We start from the raw sequence: 17,412 nt of genomic DNA, 5'->3' as shown, positions 1-17,412 counted from the left end.
ATTAGATGTTGGGGACTGTAAGAATAAGTGGATCAAATTTATTCTCTCACATATCAGCCCCTAAAGTAACAGTAGGAAAATTAATTGGGTGAATTTATTTTTACCTCGCAAAAAACTACTCTCTCCCCCTCCTCTGTCACTGTGGGAACACAGATTTTTGACGTCCAATCCAGCAACGTCACGTGGAAAATGGGATTAGAATTATCTCATTTGGTCAAGGGTGTTAATTGCACTAAATTCCCTTGATCTCTCCACCCAATTATTTAAAGAAATGAATAATTCTCTTTTAAGAGAGTTATTTAAGCTAAATTGGAGACACAAAGAAGGTAACTTCTTCCTAACCCTAAAAACCCTAACACAACATCAAGGGGCTCACTCTCTCTCTCTCTCTCTCTCTCTCTCTCTCTCTCTCTCTATGCGCCACCATATCTCCTCAGAGAGAAAACTCCATCCTTTCAGTATTTTTTGCATCTCCCTAAGACCATTTTACTGACTTAGGCATCGGAGCGCCCTCGGCCAATATTTTATGCATCTTTCTCTCTCTGTTTGTACTTCGATTGACCGCCACTATTTTACAGGGTTCGAGAAAGAGTTCATACAAGAGACGCAAAGATCTTCTCCGAATATTCCAGGGGAGGAAATTGGCACAAACAATCATGGCTAGAAACAAGGCATCATCATCGAGGCGCTCATCATACCTCCTCCATGGTCAAAGAAAGCACCATGGGTGCCTAGACGAACAATGGTCAGCCTTAGAGTAGTGCAAGTGGCATCACCGCACATGGCCATGATGTTATAGAGCCTCTCAAATTACATCTATATTTTTTTTGTCTTTTTGAGTCTTGATTTTATGAGTGTTTGCTGTGAGAAGTGAAGGATAAGACAGACAATGGTCAAAGTTAGGGTGGTATAAGTGGTATCATCACACATGGCCCTGATTTTATTGAGCCTCTTAAATTTACATTTTTTTTTTTTTGTCTTTCTAAGTCTCAATTTTATAAGTGTGTTTGCTATGAGAAGTGAATGACAAGAAGAAAAATTGAAAATTAGGCTTTAGAAAGGGGCTAATTTTGAGTATTAGTGTCTTAATTTTAACTCTCGCAATGTGTAAGAATTCTAAAGAAGTTGGAATAAAAGTTGGCAAAATGAGACTGATCATTTTCTAATATTTTTTGTGTCATTAGTGGTCATTAAGGTTAACACATGTGCTCACAAGTAGTTCGGAGAAATTTTTATATGTTCCAAGTACACCACCTACCTGGTGTACCATCCAATACACATAGGCCATGTGGAATTATTCTCCAACTTATTGCATTGCTTTTTTTATGACATGTAACTAGCGGCCCTGGAAATATTTTACATGTCCTACATTTATTGGATGGTACACCAACCACGTGGTGTACCCGTAACACCTAAAATTACTCCTTAGCGTGAGCTTTCGTCAAGAATTTCGTTAGTTTGCTTATGTGGCCGATATGTGGACCTCATATATGCAATAAAATAACGCCATATGGATTTTTATAAAATATATATGTATTCTAAAATATTTTAAATTTTAAAATGCTTTAAAAATTGAGTATTCATAATTAATAAAAGGGAGAAAGTAAGAAAAAAAATTAAACCAAAAAAAAAAAAATCTGTGAACATCTTAACCACCCGCCATTCTCAACCTACCTATCCCTCCTCCTCCTCCTCTTCCCAAAAAAAACCAGCAGTCACCATCATCACCATCACCATCACATCGAAACCCAACCTTCCACAACATGCTCCATGAGTGTCTTGATAAGTGACAACATCTGGCTATGGATGTCATGTTTTTCGTGGTTTAATTTCGTAGATAGCATTTTTGTTTTTATTTGAGAGAGAGAGAGAGAGAGAGAGAGAGAGAGAGAGAGAGAGAAGGGTTGGGGATGGGGTGGTGTTGGTGTAGGTGGCTGATACAAGCCATGATGTGTAAGTCTTACATTGGAGAATACAACAATAATCTACAGTTTAAATATAGGTGGTCCACTCCTATTTGCACCGAGGCCGTTTGTGATAAAATCCTATACCTAGAGGTCCATTGAGCCTTCTCTCTCCTACATTTTTTCAATCTTTATATTGGGCCCGTTGGCATAACACAAGTGGTACCAAAGAATTGATTAGCCATCATTTCACAATTGCGATCTTTGTTCACTATTGGGTAAATGTTGGGTATGTCTGAGAAGGTTGTGGGAGATTGCCATTGATATATTCCAACTTGTCTTTGTAAAAGATATACATCTCCACAATTTGGGACCATAGGGCATAGTCCTAGTCGGGGTCTTGGTAGGATCCGAAGTCAGGATTGAGTTCGTGGTCTGATTCTGCATCTTTAGGAACTGAGCTATTTGAATAGTCAATTCGGCTAGGGTTAAGAAAGAAAAGCTAGGTTGATGGTGCTACGTTCATGAAGATTGAAAAAATCATCCTCCCCCATGACGGCGGCGGCTAGGGTTTGAAATTAAAGTAAACAATTCTGAAATCGCTGCTCTGATACCATGCTAAAATATCAGAATATGAGATAATATTGTTTGTCGAAATTTTCTGTATATTCTTCTCCTTGTATGAGGAGTTCAATTTTCCTGTTACCATCTTCTTTGTGCCCACCATGTTCCTTTTTTTTTATATACATAAGTTCTCTCACTTAATAGAACCCTAACTCTATTAAGTCTATTGATTTTTATTAAAATTCAATAAAATAATTATTCAAAAGCTGGTTTGTTCATCTTCTCTGCAACCCACCATACAACCACCCTAACCTCAGCTACAACAACCTCTGCCCCCACCGCCCAAGCTTCCCTTTCTCTCTTACTTTCTTTCTCATAAAATTGGGAAACAAAATCATGATTGTTGAATTCAGCCGAACCTAATCTCCACTTTGAGTGCATCATCAACCGTGAACCTTGCTTTCGCTTCCTCACCAAATTGAAATTTTTTTCTCCAAAATACCACATGCCATTTGCCTTGATGAAGCCGGAAAATCTTGAAAGGCCTTTTCTTTTTCCAAATTGAAAGATCTCTTTCAGTTCTTCAAAATTTCAGCCTTGGAGCCTTTGTATCTTTGCCAGGTTCGTTTCCTCCCAAAACCATCACTTGATTCTCTTCAGATCATCTGAGAGAGAGAGAGAGAGAGAGAGAGAGAGAGAGAGAGAGGTGTGGTGGGTGGGATGGTTGTGGTGGTCGGCTGTTGGAGTTGGGTGGGTGGATGATTGCTCGAGGCCGCTGGGTTTTGTTTTTTTATAATTTATAATTTAATATTTTTTACTTCAAGGGTAAGTTAACAAAGTTAGGTTAATGGTAAGTGAGAAGATATGTGTGGCAAAAATAAGGGAGAAATAGGGTGGCACAGAGAAAATGGTAATAGGAAAATTGAACTCTTGTAGGAGGCCATATTTATAATACAGTAACACTTTATATGTCAAGGTAAGTAATAACTCATAATTTTATTTACAGTAGGAAATTAGGAATTAAAGTAAATCAATTATATTTAATATAGGAATCCTTGATGTGCAAGGAAAGTCAACTTATACCACAAGTCACACCAACAATGGTTGGACAACTAGAATATTAATAAAATCCCTAAAAGTGAATGATTTTAGGATCCAATTTAAATTAACGAGAGTGGCATGTTTTGTAGTAACGGGTAGATTTTTACTTGTGTTTAAATTCTAGATGGTTCAATATTTTGAATTTGGGCTTAATAAAACATGACCCACAAAAGCAAATGACCCATTAGTCTACTAGTTTGGAGCAATTGCTCTCTTTGATAGTATATGTGAATTTAATATATTATTATCACTCTCAATAAAAAAAGTACTTTTTAAAAAAAAAATGACCCACGAAAAGTGCGTGGCTCAAACCACGCATTATTTTCCCCAACTTTAACACATCCTCATCATGATGAGAAGTATCAAATATAGAGCATCTACCGGCTCTCTGTCTTAGATATAGCAACATGAACAATAAAGAATTCATGATGCCAAACATAACCTGCTTTGGACTTTATTCTACTTGGTCTTTTTTCACTGGCAAAGCAATTTAATTTAGTAACATGGAAACTTACTCCATCTATGCAGGTATCAATATGCCAACTGTTGCCACCCCTGTGCTTTTGAAAAATAAAACAAAGGTTTCAGAATAACAGCGATTACTACCTTTAAATGTTTAAGGAAAGTTGAGGGATTTAAAGCATGTGTGAATGTGTGGAAATCATTGAGTTAATACCAAAGCTTCAGCAATAAATTCTAATAAGTTAGGGAATCCTCGACTCGTCAATCATTAATTTCTCCGGTCCGATGAAAGAGACACTTTATAAAAGAGGTTAAGAGAAAGGAGATTCGAACTTTGAGTTTCATCATAGAGGTAAAGATTCACTCAACCACTAAAACTGAAACTCTCGCCAATATTTTTTCACAACAATAACAAAGTGGTTTATGAGAAGAATAAGAGTATTGTGACCAATTGTAGTGTGGATCAACGATTCTAATAAAAGTGACACCCATTTATACCAATGGGTTTTACCTCTGTTGAATATGTGAGCTGCACTGCATCACAATATCACCGAAACAAACCAAAAAAAAACAAAACAAAACAAAACAAATTTTTTTACAATCAAATATGAGAATCTAACCATTTAAAGATGCATCTTTGAGACTAAAATGTAAAGCCCAAGAAGATGAAATTGCAAGAAAAGAAAAATATGTATGGTGCGTTAAGATCAAGACAACCTTCAGAGATAAGTTTCAAGTGAATAACGATATGTAAAGTGCTAAGAGAATTAGTCACCATCGTGTAAATTGCTAATTCCTTCCTCTTGTTTTCTTTTTTTGAGGAATTTTTCATGTGGGCTGTATCCAATGGTTGGCAACCAACCAAGTTGATGAATTAAAACATATATAGAATTAAAGAAAAAGAGTTGCACTAGTGCATTAAGATATACGAAAAAGGAATGTTGGGAACGCACAAAGTAAGATTAAGGAATGATTCATAACGTAAGGGTTGTGCAAAGGAGAAGCAACTTTTTCTACTTTGGAAGAGAAAATTAAAGCAAAATCTTCCCTAAGAGATATCAAAAGAGCACTACTTTTCATGCTTTGTGATTCGTTTTGTAAAAGAATAACTTTTCTTTCTTTGATTTTCGTAACCCCAACATTCTCATCTTCGGAAAGCATTGGAAAGTTGTGTTGGGAGGGTTCAAAATATGTAACTAAAACAAAAAGTTGAAAAATAAAAATAAAAATAAAAGGGAAAGAATTAAGAAAAACATAGATAAGCATCTCCTCTTTAAATACCTCAAAGATGTTGCTACTTTAGAATCACCAAAAGATCATTATCTTCCCAACTTTAAATTAAAACCCTTAAGCATAAGTAGGGAATTTGTCGTTTATGACTTTTCGAAAAGATTAGGGTTTTTTGAGACATATTGCATTATGTGGTGGACAAAAGAAGACTAGCCTGGCCCTATGCCCTCTCTCTCTCTCTCTCTCTCTCTCTCTCTCTCTCTCTCTCTTGTTTTCAACCAAATCCAGCTTAATATTTATTATATTCTCCTTTACTTTTCACTTATCTTTTGTTACTTTGTTCCAAACTTGAAAGGAAGAAGCCTCCATCTTAGACTGCCTTTTTTTTTTCCCCCATTACATTTACCAGTTCCAGTTTTCATCTTTCATTTTTCTTCTTTGCGCAACTTTGCTCCCAACACGTTTACCTTCTTTTTTGGTAACAAAACATTTAATTCCTTTGATTTTGTTGTCCATGACCAAAATTAAAGTGATGAGAACTGAGAATAAAGGGGGTTTCTATTTGTACCTTCAATAGAAACATCACTTCAAGAAGAATCCTGCTCACCTTTTTCTAAATCTTCTGCCCCTTCACTTAATTTAATTGTCAATTCTTGCAGTATGTGTAAGTTTAATATATTATCGCCTCTCTCAATAGAAAAAATCATAATAAAAGTAGGTTTTTTTTAAATAATTAACGTCAGAGATGAAGCATGTAAAATCAAATTAGCTTGGTGTCTGGCAACTAATGTTCTTATTCAACAAATTAATTAATCCGGTTATCTGATGAATCCTTAAGCCTTAAGAAATATAATTAAGTTTGATTATATCACTTGAAGAAATTATATATATTATTTTGATCAATTATATATGTATACTAATCCTCCTCTGTTGAATTATGAAGCAGATATTTGTTGTATATAGAATTAATTTGCTCTATGTGATGTGAACTAAGTCCTCAATCATTTACTTTTACGATCGCCTATATGATATCCATGTCAGAAACACACTGAATTATTTTATTAAGATGTAAGTGTGTGTTAGGAATCTAATTTTCCCCTCAAAAGCAGGAAGCAAGATAAAGTAGTATCTTTAGTAAATAAACAAGTCCTAATTAATAGCAGAAAGTGGGTGTCCCTTTTGAAAAACAAAGTTGTTATCTTTTTCACTCCTTGTGGCTGTGGGTGGCTGCCATTTCTCACCCTTCCTTACTGGGCTAACTTTGATCATCTGTGCAATGCATCTTTTTTGTACGGCACACAAATGGTTCAATTTTTTTTCCACTGTTGGGAGAGAGTATATGAAAAGGGACCAAGTCAATAATATTGATTATATATGCATATGTGTCAATGTGTCATGCCACTGAAAAACACATGGAGCGCATTTTGTGGTTCATTCCCTATACCAAGGACTAGGCCAATTTCAGGATCATATTGATTTGAATAATTTGACTGCAAAAGATGCACCAAAATGCCTTTCTCATTTGCGAGATTGCATGTCAATTGCTGAGAATTATGTATTTATCTCTCTCATTACATGACCTAACAGTAGATCACGTGATAAATAAAACATTACTATAGTATAGTAGAGGGTTTAGCTTTCTTTGCCTACCACAAGTATTCTCAGTGGCTTACTATTTTTGTGTAAACGACGTCAAGCATATATATTGTTACTGTGGGCTGCCAACTCACTGGTAACTTGCTCAACCATAGTGAACATAAAGCTGTCAAATGTAGTGCAACAGAAAAATTAAACATCGGTATTAGAAATGGTTCATGGGTCTGAGAAATGGAGAAGTACAGTAACAGTACTTATGTGACACGACACTGTGTAAAGGCTCACGCTTTGATTGGGACGAGACTGAATGAATTCAGTTCAAATGTTTGTGTTTTTATATATATTTTTCTTATGGAATCCTATTTATTTTCTCAGTTAATATGAGCCAAATATATACAATTTTAAGTCTCGCTTGAGGGTTAACAGCTTGAATAGTCTGACGTGCATATTAATTTCATGCACAGCTTATGAAAGAATATGAAGGTTTCACGTATTAGGGAGGCCCAAACATTGCGATGATTGGTTGTTTTTTTTTTTTTGGGTTGAATTAAGGTTTATGTGGGCCTGCGCGCAAGCTTATTATCCTTACGCTTGGGTGTAAACCTTGACCCTCTGGCTCCGACTTGCATGCCAATTGGCGTTTCTGAATATTAGTCGACAATTTCACAGAACACATGACAATATCTTAGTCATTAAAAGTGAGTGTGTTCTAAAGGGAATTACAATTCTTATTGAGGAGAATGTTAAAGTCAGTCGCACATGATTGATTTTTTCAAAATTTACTGTCGAAACTCACCCACGAACCTTAATAGAAACCCTCTTTTTATCAAAGCAAAGTAGTCATGCTTACTTGTCCAATCATCTCCTTACAAACTCGATGATAAAAAAGAAACTGAGACCTTGAAGATTGATGGATGGTGTTTATATTATTCAAATTCATTGTCACAGATCTTACACAAATTTGTAAAGTGGTGCATCACTAAAGGGCCTACACTGAGAGAGCCTAATAAACTTCAGTTTTTAAGCCTTGTGGGATAAGAGACATACTGATTAAGGCACCTCCTTTTTAGCTTTACTGGAGCCAATAAAGTTTTATACCTTACTTTAAGAGCCAATATGTTTCATTTACTTAAGGAAACCTTTTTGTAATCACCATAAGTGAATAGTGCCTAGTTGAGAGAGTATCCCATATCGGAGAATGAAAATCTGTATTATAGTACTCAAAAGATGTTGAACATCTCCATCCTTTATCAATTGATTTTGAGTTGGATTGTCACGTTCTAACATAACTCTCCTATTTATTCCTCAAAACTTTGACCTATATAACACTAACCAAAGACATAATATATATGGTAATTATGGATTTCTATTTCCCTTCATGCACCTTCAACTTTATTAAATTTGAAGGGTGTATTATATGTCTTTAATTAGCAGACAATTTACGTACCAAGCAGAGGCTTGATTTTGAAAAACCAAAGACAAGCTACAAGAGACACAATAAGGTCCCTCCAAGACTGTTACATGAGACCCACAAAAAGAGAAAGACCGTTGTTGGCATCTAGAAAAGACAAAGGGAGCTAAGCATGGAGACAAAGTTTCCACAGACAGCTTGAGAAGTGAGAGGGCTTTCGCAGACTTTAAGAAAAGGGGAGTTGAAGCTATCAGAGGCCTCTTTTCCATAAGGTCACTGTCTTTGTTCCAATTCCAATTCCTCTTTTCTTTCTCTTCTGAGTGAATATTTTTGCATGAAAGTAAGGGAAATCTCGGATCCAAAAGACCCTCAATCTATACATAGATATAGATGTTATAGATCAGAGACCAATATGTATCTGTAGTCATTGTATTGATCATCACTCACTCTGTCTGCTTTTGTGCTTTTTTTTTGGGTTTTATCATTTGAAAGTGATGAGATTGAGGGATCCAAGGAGAAGGGGTACTTTCATGTGCTGCTGTTTCTTTCTGTTATGGTGAAGAAAGGAAGGGGGGGCTACCACTCCCACCATGACCAATTGACCATGTTGTTTTATTTATGTAGTTGTTAGGGTTTTTTCTTTTCTGTTCTTGTTTTTGGTGGGGTGGTCTTTGATGGAGGGACTTGGTCAAAAAGAGATGGGGGCAAGCACACGCGAATAAACCAGAGAATGTGGGTGATGATTAGATTTTGAAGATGATGAATGATGATGCTTTTGATGATTGTTCGGTCGTTTTCCAAAAGCATATACACTTCTTACACACACACATATACACATGCAGTACCTTCCACTTTCACTAAGCTTACTGTTCTTATACATATATAGACTATAGCACACTCTGATTTTGAAAACTCAAATTATTGATTTTCCTTCCAAAAAATATTTCTAGCCAATCAAATCTTATAAAACAAGAGATTCAATGAATTATTTACCGAACAAATAATAATTTTTGAGTATAAACGATGGTTTAAATTAGATGGGAGGGGAGATTTCTCACACACACACAAATGATGCCATGGGTATTCGAATATGAAACCTCTTATTTGTAAGTTAAAGTTCTTTTTTATTGGACTAGACTCTCTTCGCCCAAACAAACAAATAATAATAAGAGAAATAATTGTGTCCTCTTGTCCGTTTATCTTCTATGATTTATATTTTACTTGGAGAAAATAATAATGTCGGTTGCCTTCAAGCACTGTTGTTGATGAATATGAACTGTTCCCATTCAATTGCAATGGAATGAAGTAGGCCCAAGATGATGTGAAAAAGCCGAACAAAATATTTGTGAGCAATTGGGTTCAATTAAATAAAGATCAGGTTGCTATTTTGTTGTCTGGTTCAACCAGCCCAAGTACAGCTCTCCAGCAGACTCCAGTCATCAATTGAGATGTAAAGGCCCAAGTGATTATTTCTCACACCAATTGCTGAGACACTTCTAAAGGATCTCCACGAAGAAGCAAATTTTGCAAGGTGATTTTAGTTTAAGTGATTAAGAATAATTATCTTTGTATTTGAGGTTATAGATTCGACTCCTTTATCCTCCAATATTGTTTAAAAACAAAAAATAAATTTTGCTCTTCAAATTCTACTTGCTTATCTATATTAAAGAGCTAAATTTGGTAACTTCAAAATTAAAATATTTTCTTATAAATTTCATAACTTAATTAACCTTGGAGATGTTTTATGAGAAAAACGCACAAAATTGAAAACTCATCATAATGAATTATAGGACCCTTGACATCCCAAGAAACGTGAAGTCGCGGCCTTTTAGGTGTTTGCACAACATCATAAATGGTAGCAAATTACAAAACACCAGATAAGCCCCAAAACTCAACTGCCAAAATTAATTCGAACTTCAATGCAAACTCCAACTCAGCACTCCTTCGACTCCACCGCCATCAAACATTTCCTTGCTCGGATCCTGTCCACATTTCTTCTTCTTCACCCCACCCACCCACATTTCCAAGAAAAAACATCGTTTTCCTTCACGCCTAGTTCACACTCACTCTCTTTTTGACAAAACCTTTATCCATTCATCCACCGGCAACCTGCTAAACCACACTTCCTTCCCTCCTCTTCAAACCCATTTCTTCCCTTTACCTTCCCTGTAAACAACCGGTTGCCAGTCAACCACCCGTTAACTTAAAACACTGAAAAAACCCAGAGAGTCATTTACACAAACAACTTGCAGACATTAAGTTATACGCACGGACACATGAATGGTGGTCTTAGCCAGCTCGGGACTGCGCTCACTGTAGTGTTTGCGGCCATTCTCGCAGCCCTAGCAACCCAGCTCTTCTTCCTCCTCCGGCGCCGGCTGAAGTCTCAGTCTCAGACCCGGATCGGGCCCCACGAAAACCCGCCTCACTCACAGCACCACAGAAGCGTCGACGTTGACGTGGACGACGTGTTCAAGTGGCAGCAGGCACTGTACGGCGTGTCGTCAAGGGTTTTGTTCACAATCGAGGAGGAGGAGGAGAGAAAGGGTCTGGACTTCGCCGAGACGACGACGCACTCCTCGTGCGCGGAGAAAGAGGTGAAGACGGCGACGACGGTGGTGCTGGACGTAGCTGTGACGGTGATGAGTGTAGAGGTGGACGACGGGACGACGCCGTTTTCGACTCCTTGTGCTTCGCCGCCGTACTATACTCCGTCGACTTCTCCCGGTCGTGAGACTTGTAGCATGTAATAAAGAAGCTCGTTTTAATTTGTGGGGCTGCGTAGGGTCCTGGGCTTGGGTTGTCGGGTCAAGCGATGTTCTTGCCATGTTAGCAAGCACAGTATTGGACGACGGTGTTTTACTGGTTTTTAATTTTTTTAACTTTTAATTATTAATTATTAATTTTGGGGCAACCGGTAGCATTGTGTTTTGGGTTTCAATAAATGTGGTTGCATGGCAAGTGTAGCGGTTTAGGTGATCATTTATGGCTGATGCTTTTTAGTAGAAAAATTGATGGAAAAGCAAAAGTATGCAACTCTGTATGTGCATTATTTAAGCTATGAATAGACGTTGGTGTAAATACCTGTAGTTTTGCTGTCATCTCAATCAAAATTTACAAATTTTTTGCCATGTATAAAAGAGCGAGAAAATCAGCTCCCTCATTTATAATACATAAATTATTTACTCTATGTGAGAAAGCTACGAAGACGAACAAAAAGCTTTCCCATTAATAGCATAGTAAACTATATATTTGTTTTTTCTAAAGCAAATGAATTTGTATGCTAAAATATGAATATAATATGAATATTTTTGGATGTAAGGAGATATATAGTATGTTACATATGTGCTTTACAAGGAATATGATGCATGATTAAATTGAAGAATATCTCCCCAATAATACAGGGATTGTCAATTATACCAAAAAAATAATAATAAAATAAATAAACCTAATTAACTTAGGAAATAAATCTCCTTGATTTGTTAGGTTAACTCACGTGAACATTCCTCCTCAAGTTGGTGCATACATGTCACTAATGCCCACCTTGATAAGGGAGTTATGAAACACTCGTCTAGAGACAACCTTAGTCAAGACATTCACTAATTTATCTTTTGATTTCACCAAGGGTAGGTAGATGATTTTGTTCCCAATTTTTTCTTTGATGAAATGTTCATTGCTGAAGAAGCTGTGAGTGATTAATTTGATGAAAATGTGATTTTGGGTTCGTTTGGGAGTAATTCTAAATATGCCAAAATCATTTATGGGAAGAAGCACCTCCAACGTGCTTATTTAGAAAATCACTTTTAGTGATTTAAAGTGATTTTGAATCGAAGCACCTCCCATGTGCTTCTCCATAAAATCACTTAAAGTGATTATATAGAGAAGTAGTTCTCCATAAAAAGTGATTATTAACCTATTCAGAATCACTCTCAAACGAACTCTTAGGCTTTTCTTTGAAATAGATTTTAATTAAGTGTTCCACAATACCATATTTACTATTTCGGCTAAGTTTATTATACATTTTGGGCCTAGTCATAATTTGATTCGAGCAAGGTTGAAGAACAATAATTTGGGCTTTTCCCACCGCATGGTTGGATATAGGATAAAATGGGTGGTCTTATTTCCTGCATTTTTGTTCCAACCTCATGAATAGTTTGGGTTCCGGCCGTGGTCAACCAAGGGTATTTGGGCTCATCCCTTGCTCAATAGGGTTGGGTTCAGATGTTAGTGTGTGCTTAGTTTTAAGAACATATTGTTGCCAACGAGGTCTAGTTTTATATGTTTTCCTCCAATGCTGCTTAACACTTGGTATTTTCACACGCATACGATGTCATGGGGGATCAAAACACAGACCAATAGCATGTATACCAACAACTCTACCATTGAGCTAAGATCACATTGGCTAACACTTTGTTTTATTCATTTATATTGAACCAAACAGTGTGACATAGAGGCAAGTTGACCAATATGAATGTGATAGCAGCAGAAAATTGTTCCTCAATATTCAATAAGGAGGGTGAAGATTTCAAACGGCTTTTCACATTCTTTGCCAGTTACTACACGTAATTTCCGTGGAAGGAGTCATCACAAATGACAAACTGCTCTGCAAAGTGATTGATTAGTTAGCCACCAAACCACGTTTACGGAGTTGTAATTAAGCGACTTCATCCAATCCGGTCCTTGAAGACAGAAAGGTAAGGAGCATCTTTTTTTGAGTACAAACAAGGAGGAGTGTTACTGTATGTGTTGTCTTCTCTTCCAGCAAAACTAGCCCATGTGACACATGAGTGACCAAAGAGACAGCTAACGTGAGAGCGAATGTGAGTGAATGGTTGGTATTCCCTCAAACTAGTCAATGCAGGCCATCCCCAATTGAAGTGGTCCTTTTATTATCTTTTTCTTGAGGCATCAATTTTATAACCATCATAGAAAGCAAAAGGCGAACTACTAAACACACTATTTTATTTATGAACATGCGTAACGTAAGTAGGTATCAAAACCCACAAAAGAAATCATATATCTCAGTAGTGTATAATCTAAGACTGGATCAACACAAACACAAAAACAAAAAAACAAAAGAATAGTAAAAAAATAATAATCTAAGACTGGATCAACAAGCTGTGGAGCTTAGATTGATTTGAAGTAATCAACGTCACACTTGGTAGTCTCGAAAGTGCCAAGTGATTTGCTCCCATTCTGAGTCAAAGGAACCTTCAACCCACATTTAATCCTGGGCTTGAACTTGCCGGTCTTGATCAATCCGAACTTGAATCGAACCCGAAGGTAAAGCTTGACGTCGATCTCGTAAACCCCACTATTCTTCTGCTCATTGTACTCGGAGAGCACTTTCGTGTCTGGGATCACCTGCTGGCCCTGGAACACCGGGTTCACCACGTTCGTTGTCTTGTGCCCTTGGTAAAAGGGCGTCGTCGAGGTGTACGTGCTGAACCTCTGGTCCTCGTAGATGGCCCTGGCCTCGATGCGGTCGTAGTAGACCCCGATCTTCTTGTTGGGGTTGCGGATGGTGAGGTTGAGGGCGAGGTTGTAGTGGAGGGTGTTGTCATTGGAGAAGTTGAATTGGGTGAGGTGGGCTTCGGTGACGTGGAACTTGATGCGGTTGGGGCGGACTATGAGCCAGAAGATGAAAAAGGCCAGGCCCACTATGACGACGGCGGTCATAATGAGCTTGAAAATAAGGCTGAAGATGCAGCCACAGCAGCAGCCGAGGGGGTCGCTGCCACGGCCATGGCGGTGGTAGGCTTGGGATTTGGGTGGGATTGAGGGGCCGTAGTAGGCCCCGTTCAAATGAGATTGTTTCTCGGACATGGCTGAGAGAATTGAGAAGAGATCAAATTATAATTATAAGCAAAAGGGTAGAGAGAGAGAGAGTAAAGAATGAGAGATGAAGAAGGTGAAGTGTGGTATATATAAGGGGGGAATATGGGTGGGATTAGGAATGCGGCAAGGCCGCGTTGGGGGTGGGATTAGAAAATGAAAAACGCGGTTGCTTTAGAAGGTCGGATTTAGAAGTGGGAAGGGGGGGTGTGTTTAGTGTTTTTGTGAGGAAGTCTTTTTCGAGGGACTTAATACTCAGCGTCAGCGTGTGGGATGGGGATGGGGATGGGGATGGGGTGATTTGAAGCGTCCTTAGGCAGGTGGTTCCTGGTAGATTCCGTTGGCCTTGCTTGACTTTTGCCTCCCTCTGTTTCTACCGTACTTCAATTTCATAATCCTAATTATAGCCCAAAAGGACAAAGAGGTTACGAAAGTTAATACCTCCGCCGAACCAATCACTTCAATTCTAAATATTTATGAATTAGAATTTGGGTTTCTAATCCTCAGGAATGCAAAAGTAATTTCTCTTAACCACTGAAACTATGATTTCAATGAACAACTCCTTTTTCATATGTAATGGTAAATACATTTTTGAACGAAGAGAGCAAATAACAATATTCTATTAACCATGTTGACATTTTCATGAAGCTAATTTTGATGAACAATGCCAGAAAGAAAAAAGAAGCTTAAACACTTCATACTTACAATTCAAATGAAAGAAAGATTTGAAAAGGAAAAAGGAAAAAAGCGTTCTAACGGCCATGTGTGACGGCTAGTTTTTAAAAAAACATAAAAAAGAAACTTATAAAACTATATTAGGCCACCTATATGTGTACAATAACTCTAACCTTAATCCATTTTTGTTTCACATTTTCATCATATATTCAATTGAGTACACCAAATAAGTTCAATTCACACACATACAAGCATGATATACATTTTTTATGTTCGTTAAGTTAGGTGTGTTGACATTTTACAAAATATATATATATATATATATATTTGAAAATTTCTGTCGTTTTGTTTGTGAAAAAACAAAAAACCCAGCTCAATTAACTTCCTTTCTTACATTTAGTAATATGATTTGTCACCGCCAAAAGACATTGTAATTAAGCAACCTAATCCGTGTTGACGCACATACCCAAAAAAAAAAAAAAAATGTCCATCTCCACTGTTGAATTGAATTTCATGCAAATCCACAGATATGACAATGAATTTAAAATAAACTATGCATGGCCAAAGTCTATCTATAAAGCTTTCGTGGATGACTTGTTCAGAGTTCTTTACGGCCAAGTCTAAACCATTGACATCATCACATGTGACATGTAGTGATCTCTGTCTTCGTATGACTATTTTAACGCTGTATAGTCCACCTGTCCTGAAAAATATCACATGATTAAAATGGATGCGTTTAGATTTTCTTTCATCAAAACTGGCCTAACTTGTGGACTTTTAAATTTAGGGTTTCGAAACAAAGAAAAGAAAATATAACTCGTGGGATAACTGATGCATCTTCATGGATCCATGCCTGACCCAACTTGGCCCATCAGATCACATGTGTAATTTCATGAGGCCTAGAGATCACAAAGCCTAACTTGAAGCAGAAGGCAGTATAGCCCAAAACTCCGAAAGGTAATTTGTTATCTGCACTGATTAGTGTTAAAAGGTTTCCATAGCAACCGACTTCAAGATTAAGAGTTTGTTTGTAAATGATTCTGGATAGGTTAATAATCATTTTAAGTAAGTGATTTTAAATAATTTTTTTTGAGAAAATTGCTTAAGGTTGTGTTTGGATAAGAGATTTTGAAGTGATGGGATTTTAAGGTGAGGGACTTCACAATGATGAGATTAGTAAAATTCGTTGTTTGGCTAATTATTTTGTCGTTGGCTTTGGTCGCATTCGAGTGTGGAAATTTCAAAGTAATGTATGTTTAGGCGTTATTTCAGAATGGAATTTGGGCTTTACAAATTCCTCCTCTAAATTCTTTTTTTTGAGCTTGCCAAATAAGGCATTTAGTCCATGTGGATTTATAAATCCCATAAAAATCTAAATCCCTCATCCAAACAAACCCTAAAATCACTTAAATTCATTATACGCATAAGCATGTGGACGGATTTTCTCCCTATAAACATGCCATGAACCTACAAAAGAAATGTAATCCTATTTTGGTTTTATTTGAGTACTGCTAGAACTTATCTTCTTATCTTTCTTGGGACATGTTCTTCTTCCCGAGTCATGAGATTTTGTCACAAGTGTGTCACCAGTTGCGTTGCTGTTGGCATGTGAAGTTATTTTGTTCACATATTTTGGTCCTAAAACCAGGAAGCCTCCCATAGTTTAGACATGGTGGAATTAATAAGATGTCCCCATATTACTTTTAACCTGAAAGTCGCATTAGGGCAACTCCCTAGACTTTTTAGGGTTTGAAGTCGGTCCGCCATGTCAAACTAATATATTACCAAAGCCACCCACCAAACATGAAAATTTGGTTTTATGTTATTGCTTCATTTTTCACTTTGATGGTTTTTGTAAGCGTTTCATGGCCAGGCAGCCCAATTCCCCTCATTGAGACAGGCCTCTGAAATCTCAACCTACCTGTATGGTCGAATTGGATTGAATCTTGCACACTCCATATATTTCGCAAACTTCTGTTATTTTTGCATATACTTTTGCCAATTATATATATAATATGCACCCACTTATTTCATTTCTGCTATGTTTTATTTATTGATTTAAAATTCTCCATGCCAGCTGTGATCAAAACGACTCAAAATCAACATGCACACCAACTCCTCCGGATCCTAATCTTAATTGATCATACCAATAATTTTGAACTCATCAAAATGCTACCAAAATCTTATGAATGCGCCCAATATAATTCTGTCTGCTTGCTTTTGACGCATTGTGCACGCAATCATGTGATGAGCTTCAGAGCTTGACACAGACCACCCCCCCACTCTTTATATCCTTAGCTCAACAATATGTCACATTTTATGAGAGCCATATGTTGAAAACTTTTATTCATGAAAGTCGCTTTCCATCTCTCCATTATTAGTAGGTAGAAAGAGCAAATTCTCACTAGAGGAGGGGGGTTTGAAAAGGACCACCACCACCGTGTGGAAGACGATAAATAAACTCCACCCTCAAACCAACGCATCCAAAATTCCTAATAATCCCCACCCTAGCTACTATAGCTCCACCAATTTTAATCACATTTATCTGGTAGAAGGTTTGTAGCTAAAATAATTAACAGTATTTATCAATGCATCTAAGATCTTAAGTTCGATTCTCCTCTGACTGCCCTAATA

General features: G+C 37.1%; 2 protein-coding genes across 2 annotated transcripts; one reads left to right on the top strand and one right to left on the bottom strand.

Annotated features, from left to right (window-relative positions):
- The first annotated feature begins 10,162 nt into the window (after nucleotides 1-10,162).
- Nucleotides 10,163-11,357, top strand: LOC117634640. Its single transcript, XM_034368821.1, has one exon. It carries the CDS (start codon nucleotides 10,545-10,547, stop codon nucleotides 11,016-11,018), a length of 474 nt encoding a protein of 157 aa, XP_034224712.1. The 5' UTR covers nucleotides 10,163-10,544; the 3' UTR covers nucleotides 11,019-11,357.
- A 1,852-nt stretch (nucleotides 11,358-13,209) lies between these two features.
- Nucleotides 13,210-14,294, bottom strand: LOC117634737 (NDR1/HIN1-like protein 3). Its single transcript, XM_034368944.1, has one exon. The coding sequence runs from the start codon at nucleotides 14,092-14,094 to the stop codon at nucleotides 13,396-13,398; it is 699 nt and encodes a 232-aa protein (XP_034224835.1). The 5' UTR covers nucleotides 14,095-14,294; the 3' UTR covers nucleotides 13,210-13,395.
- Nucleotides 14,295-17,412: the final 3,118 nt, after the last annotated feature.

The sequence above is a fragment of the Prunus dulcis genome, chromosome 7 (genome assembly GCF_902201215.1).
Source record: "Prunus dulcis chromosome 7, ALMONDv2, whole genome shotgun sequence".
NCBI lineage: Eukaryota > Viridiplantae > Streptophyta > Magnoliopsida > Rosales > Rosaceae > Prunus > Prunus dulcis.
The sequence above is the reverse complement of the archived record's forward strand: the minus strand, read 5'-3'. Positions and strand labels throughout refer to the sequence as shown.

Coding starts and splice junctions, on each gene's coding strand:
- LOC117634640 (XM_034368821.1), top strand. CDS start 10,545: ATGAATGGTGGTCTTAGCCAGCTCGGGACTGCGCTCACTGTAGTGTTT.
- LOC117634737 (XM_034368944.1), bottom strand. CDS start 14,094: ATGTCCGAGAAACAATCTCATTTGAACGGGGCCTACTACGGCCCCTCA.